Source organism: Schistocerca nitens, chromosome 6 (genome assembly GCF_023898315.1).
Source record: "Schistocerca nitens isolate TAMUIC-IGC-003100 chromosome 6, iqSchNite1.1, whole genome shotgun sequence".
Taxonomy (NCBI): Eukaryota; Metazoa; Arthropoda; class Insecta; order Orthoptera; family Acrididae; genus Schistocerca; species Schistocerca nitens.
In genome coordinates this window covers 446,293,878-446,300,935 of record NC_064619.1, presented here as the reverse complement: position 1 = coordinate 446,300,935, position 7,058 = coordinate 446,293,878, and the positions used below count along the sequence as shown (strand labels likewise).

Genomic DNA, 7,058 nt, shown 5'->3' with positions numbered 1-7,058 from the left:
GTTCTGTGTATGTTTGCCAGTGTGTGTGAATCCAACCCTTACATGCCACATGTATTTCATCATCATTGTGGCATGGATGGCTGAGATGTTGGTGAAGATACTAAAAAGAGTGATAAAGTGAAGCAAACTTGTTAATTATTGGTTCCTTGATCTATCAGACATTGGTTCTCTCTCTCTCTCTCTACCCCTCCTTCCTGTGTGTGGTGAGTAACAATATCTCCTAATTGTCTAATTAATATTGTTATTCCTTACCAGATTTTCTGTTATTTGATTAGGTACTTTCAATGTGATTAAAGTAAATGTCAGTAATGATCATCAGTTGTAGGAAATTTACTACGGCTGCAATTCTTTTTTTGAGCACACTTTAAGTCAGCTGGAGGTAATCGGATACATCAGCAGGCAAGATCTAGAACTTGTCCACTCCTAGAGTAAGTGCATAGACAATAGAGTATACCTAGTAAATTGCCTGTAGCAGAACTCAAATTGCAAGCAAATGGATGGGCACAAGATGAAGCCAGGAAGTGTACACATTAGGCTGAAAGGACAATGATGCTGTTCTTGCCGTGTCTGGCTGCAACCTTCCTTTTCCTCTCCCCACCCCACTCCCTTCTAGGCTCGGTGTACTAGGCAGGAGTTGGTTGGTTGACTGATTAGAGGGAGGGGACAAACAGCGAGGTCATCGGTCCCATCAGATTAGGAAAGGAAGTCGGCTGTGCCCTGTCAAAGAAACCATCCTGGCATTTGCCTGAAGCAATTTAGGGAAATGACACAAAATCTGAATCAGGATAGCTGGATGCAGGTTTGAACCATCGTCCAGTGTGCTAACCACTGCGCCATCTCACTCAGTCTAGGCAAGAGTACTCATGCTGTCATGGCTGTAAGTAATGTGCTGCTACATACTCCTAGTAGATTTAACTATTCTCACAGGAGCACCAAGTAAGCAGGGACCTACAATTGGCTCTCATTAGATGCTCCAGTCATCCAGAATGCCACTCAGTCGACGGGACACCACAATAATACTGGATATGTTGACAACTCTATTTCCCTAGGTGTTATAGTACAAAAACAAAAGTGCATGTCATTCCAGGTGTTTATACTAAGCTATTGATATTTTTATGTACACACCTGAACACTTAAGTGGCCTCATTTGAGCAAAATGTTTTACCTAAATCCTTTTCTTCTTGCTTAGGAACAAGAAGAAATTGCAAGGAGCTAGATCTGGGTGTGGCAGCAGTTTCATTACATAATTCATGCAGTTCTGTCTCTCAACAACTTCAGATGAATGTGCAGGCATGTTGTCACATGAAACAGTACTTACTTACTTGGTCAAATAGGGCTAGGTTTTCTTTAGTTCTTGTCAAAGAGGTCCAGTGTGGATCAATGTTTGTTCCTTTTTTCCCCGACTTAACAGATTGCTGCACATGAAGGTAACACAAACTTATGTTAGAGTGAAACAGGGGTACTTACTGAATTGTCCTCATAATGGCTGCAATGTATTAGGGCTGCTATAGATGCTTCCTCAGCATCCCACCTTTCCCTCTGTCAGCCAGTTTGTAGGATGGTGCTGCCTTCCTCCAATAGTAGCAATCCCCTCTCACTGTTGAACTCAAGCTTCAAACTTGCTATATTTCCGTGATCAGTTAAAAAAGACCTTTTGTATACGTGACCAGTCTTTTGGCTACTACTGGAAGTGGTTAATGGACTTGTATTTGTATGAAAGGCACTCGCAATGGTGGCCAAAATATTGATCCTCCAGATTATAACATGACACCCAACATGTCTAGAATAACTTTATTGCAAAAAATGGATGATAGCTCTTGTGCAGAAAAGAAGCACATCTAAAATATAGTAATTGATTCAATTAAAGGTAGACATCATCATTTTTCTTCTTTAAATTTATAATAAATAAAAATAGTGGCAGAAGTTCTCAAAACAGTCAGTATAACAAAGATAGAAAATTGCAGCTATTAGATTTCTGTGCATTCAGTTTAACTGCTAATGAACATCACTTGATACTGGTAAGTCTTTTGATACTGGTTTCTTCATTAATGAGTGTTTCACTGTCATTGTTTCTCTTCTGATCATGTCCAGCAATACTTTGGAACTCTCCAATATCTAAAAACAGACATATTATAATGGTAAATAAAGGTATGTGTAAAGTGTCACTTTGCACAAAAAAAGCCTGGACAGAGAGAATTAACACATGTACAAATTTGTTTACACAGCTCTTTTGAAAAAAAAAAAAAAAAAAAAAAAGTATCTTAAGATATGATTTCCCTACTGCAGCAAGAAACCTCACTGCAAATGTGGTACAGCAATTAGTTATATTACATAAATCCAGATGAAGTGCAAACTCAGTAATGTAATGCACTATTTATGCTAAACTGGAGAAATTATGTATATACGTATTATGTATATACATATGACTAGCTTCATGAGCTTGCAACATTAATTCATGATTGACTGAGATAAGCATTGAATATGTTAGCAGTGCCAGATTATGGAAAATTATTGATGTGTTCTTGGGTGTCTGCTCCTTCTGTCTGCACTAAGTTTCTGTTCATGATCTGGTTGTATGTATTTTAGCAACTAATCTGAAGCTCATATTGACTTAGGTATAATTTCAAACCAAAAACTGTAATGAGTTATTAAATAAACAGGGAATACTAGCAGTGATTACTGAAAAGGGTATCCTCATAACACATCACTACTTGAACATTTAACATACCACCACAATGAAACAACTGTGATGTATTTAGATTTTACCGGTTGTGCTTGGGTATTTGCTCATAATATTTCATCAGATTCTTAACATAATTATTTTCCTTGCTATAGCAAATGAAATAATACGCCATTCAGGATAGGCAATTATAAATATCAAGACCATCTCCTTGCAATGAAATATGTACATTCTTGTGAGATGATAGCCTACAGTAGTTACAGCATCACACACAAAGAAAAAATAATGTATCAAAAGTTAGGACAACAAAAACATTTCAAACTAAAAATTTATACAGGCATTTATCACTTGTGAATCATTGTGTTCTCTCCAATGTTATGTAGCAGCTCTTTTGAAGGTTCAGATGTATTAACTTTGTTGCAACACAGGACAAAAATATTGGCTTTAAGCTGCATTCCTCATCTTGACCAGAAGAGTCCTCTGGTACTTCTATTTTCTCAATAACTGACCAAAAGGCTACAAATACACCATACATGACACCTACACAATATACCAGCAAGTAATACTTCCATGACAAATATTATATTTAAAAAAAAAAAGTTTTGTAGCATAAAAATATTACTCACATGACCTGTGTGACAGGCAACAAAAAAGTAAATAAGTTATTATGGTTCCTGCAGTGCAAAAATTGCTACACATTCACAGATTATCTTCCCAACATTTATTTCTTATTAAATCTTTATAAAACCCAATTCTGTATGTTTGGAAACACTTTTCTCGAATTCACACTTAGCTAATGACATAAGACTGTTCCATACATTATGGTACATTTTACATGTAATGACACGAATGTAGCTTTTCCAACCACATTTTCATGGAAACTTAAAAAAAAGTCATTAAAAACAGTAAACATGCTTAGCAATAACTAAAAACAAGTATTAATTATTTCAAAGCCAGAACATCTACAGTGCTTGAAGGAACTTGAGAGACTGAAGCAAGCGAGTTCAAATGTCACGTCCTGTTGTGTATAAATCTGAACACAAGATGGTATCACAGCTCACAGAGGACCTATGAGATTGATTTGTAGAATAATTAAGCGAACGAGTATACATCCTATAGGGGTTCTACTGGTGATTTAGATATTGTCATAGTTCTATCTGCCTTTGAATATAACCCTGATAAAACCCCTATCGTGGAAGAAAACACCAACTATCTGTTGGATAACAGACCTACCTACTCTGCTTGCACTGGCAAAGGCAGTCAAATACACAAATATTTGTAAAAATTCCAATACCCAGAAAGAAAGGGAAAGGGAAAGAAAAAAAAAAAAAAACACAAAACAGAACAGGAATCAAAAACCTTGGAGAATACGTAGAAGGCCCTCACGTGCAATTGGAGAAGTCAGCTTTACACCCAGCTTGAACTGTAAGGCACAGTCAAATAAAGTGAAAACATGGAAGCAGATGCCAATAAGCCTCCTCAGCATCAAAGGGTGCAATAACAGAATGGCAATCCAAACAGATTTGAGAGTGATCAGTCACTCAGAAATGGGTTTGTTGCAACATTACATTTTTGTTTGTACAGGGCATCTCTGGCACAGCAAATCGTCCTGCGTGAATGGAAAAACATGCAAGTTACATCTATACACAAAAAATAACAAATGCACAGAATTACTGATCAATATCATCTATGTCAATCTCTTGCAGGACCCTTGAGCGTATTCTACATTCAAATGTTATGACAGTACACAGGGAAAGAAGTTTCTCTCAAAGAATTGGCATGTATTTAGTTAAAACTGATTATGTGAAAAACAGCTTACTTTATTACTGCAGAATATTTTAAAAATAGTACTTGCAGGCAAACAGGTAGTCTTCTGAGATTTCTGAAAGGTGTTTGACGCTGTACCACAGTGTTGACCAATAACCAAGAAACTATCATCTGGAGTGATGCGACAGACTCGAATTTTTGGACTAACCGAACTTAGTATGTTATACTGTGAATGTTCAACAGAAATTAAAGTAGCATCAGGTATGTCCCAAAGAAGCATAACTCTGTTTTCATTAAACATAAACAGTTTACAAGATGGGGTCAACTGCACTATCAGACTGTTTGTCAACAGTGTTGTTGGCTGCAGGATAGTATTGCCATAGAACAAATTCTGGAAGACTTGGACAAAAATTTCAATTTATTTAGTGAAGGGCAACTATCTTCAACTGTGGATAAATGTAAAATAAATACCAGAGAGAGAGAGAGAGAGAGAGAGAGAGAGAGAGAGAGAACCCAACAGTATTCAATTACAAAATCGGTTGTAAGCATGTGGGGCATTTCATATCATTGTAATATTCAGGAATAATAATAGGGAGCAATATAAAATGTGACAAACAGGTAAAATTGTTAATAGACAAGGTGAACGAAAACTTATGATTTGTAGGAGGGGCTTTGTGAAAGAGCAGTGTATCTGTGAAGAAAATCACATACAAAACACTAGCATGAACAATTTTGTAGTATTGCTGTAGTGTTTAGTGGCAGACCAATATTAACCCTTTATTTGGCAAATGGTGAAAATAAAAACAATTTTTTTCAGTTCTTATATTTATTTATTATGCTTAAAGAAATACAATTCAGTCAGTTTTAGAAATTTTTTATGAAAATTATGAAATGTTGCTTGCAAGCAACATTGCCAGCAGTAGACTACATTTATACATATTTTTCTTGTTTGCCAATAACCTCAAGCATAAGGTTTCCTGTACATGAATAATTTATAAACACATTTATGCATTCCTGCTGTGTAATAGAACTGTTTCATTTTCCCTTCTAGTTCTTTTTGCAATGGAATTTTTGGATACAGTTCCTCTTTGGAATGAAGCACAATACTATACTGCATTTTGAACACATGACTGTAGACTACCCTGAAGGACAATAACGACCACGACCTTTGGGGCCGTATACAGGCCAATGCTCCATATTATCAAATTGGACATCTTGTGTAACAGTTGGAGCTGTTGGCTTCCTCCTCTTCTTTTGTGATGGTGTTATGTCTATTGAGGGCCTTCCTACTTTCCTTTCCCTGAAAACATCAAACCATTGGCAATACATGCCCTGAATGACTTCAGTGAGGTCTTCTTGTCCGAGATTCTCTTCGAAATACCAGCCAGGCATTTACAACACTCAGCCGGCCGGTGTGGCCATGCGGTTCTAGGCGCTTCAGTCTGGAACCACGCGACCGCTACGGTCACAGGTTTGAATCCTGCCTCGGGCATGGATGTGTGTGATGTCCTTAGGTTAGTTAGGTTTAAGTAGTTCTAAGTTCTAGGGGACTGATGATCTCAGAAGTTAAGTCCCATAGTGCTCAGAGCCATTTGAACCATTTACAACACTCAGATATAGCATAAATCCAAACAATCTCATGTAACAACGCCTAGTTTTCATTGGTACTCTGTAGAGTTCTATCAGCATACCAGCAAGATCAACTTCTCCCATATGCTTGTTGTACTGACGTACAATACTGGAACAGGGCACATCAATTTTTTTTCCCCCCTCATTGCTGTCCCATTGTTTTACTGTTGAGAGTGGTTGGACACCTCAAAATGAGCTTGCAAGTGTCACGATTTTATTGTCTGCCCACCTTACTAAAATGAGGGCTGAGTGACTGTCCTTCCTGTAGTCATAGCTGCCTCGTCCTTGTTTCAGTAACTGCTTCTCGTCTTGTAGAGGACAGTTCTTTATTCGGTTCTTCCTTATGGTGCCCATGGACTCAATGTTTTGATTTTTTTTAAGTATGTTATAAGTTCAAGGCTGGAAAAGAAATTGTCAAAATAAACTCTGGGAGAAATATCTCTTGGAATACTTTTGCAAAGTGCAACCACAACTTGTCCTCAATTCCATACACTTTCTCATCATCAGCAAGATCAGTTATCATCCCCTTGCCAGTATGGGGGGGGGGGGACACCATAGACAACTGCAGACACACCATCACGAATAAAAATCTTAAAAACCCACTTGTGTGGCTTGTTTTGAATGTATTGGCACAAATTACCTGCTCTTGTATCTTTATATGGAACCAATATCTCATCTGTAGAAATTTCTGACTCTTGTTTCCGCTCATGGCAGTTCTTTACAATTGACTCAAGAACAGGTCTTATTTTGAAAAGTCTGTCAGAAGAGTTCACAGCATTCTCATTGTTCGTAAAATGCAGGTATCGGCAGAGTTTCTGAAAGTGCTTCAAACTGAAAATGCTGGTGATTTTTTCACAATTCATTGACTGAGACCAATAGTCAGTGTACGAAGGCATAGAAACAAGACCCATGTATATCAGAACACCGAAAAATTGTTCCATTTCATTTATATTGGTGTTTACTGACATGATAGTGTGTTGCA

General features: G+C 37.4%; 1 protein-coding gene across 2 annotated transcripts in view; it reads right to left on the bottom strand.

Annotated features, from left to right (window-relative positions):
* Positions 1–1,793: 1,793 nt before the first annotated feature.
* The window catches only part of LOC126263740 (Sjoegren syndrome nuclear autoantigen 1 homolog), a 45,173-nt gene continuing 39,908 nt past the window's right edge, over positions 1,794–7,058 (bottom strand). The window contains exon 3 of one of the 2 annotated variants that reach the window (XM_049960922.1): positions 1,794–2,115. In XM_049960922.1, the coding sequence (XP_049816879.1) occupies positions 1,996–2,115 (120 nt within the window). In that variant the 3' untranslated portion in view covers positions 1,794–1,995. The remainder of the gene's footprint in view (positions 2,116–7,058) is intronic. The other variant, XM_049960921.1, reaches the window with a different exon arrangement.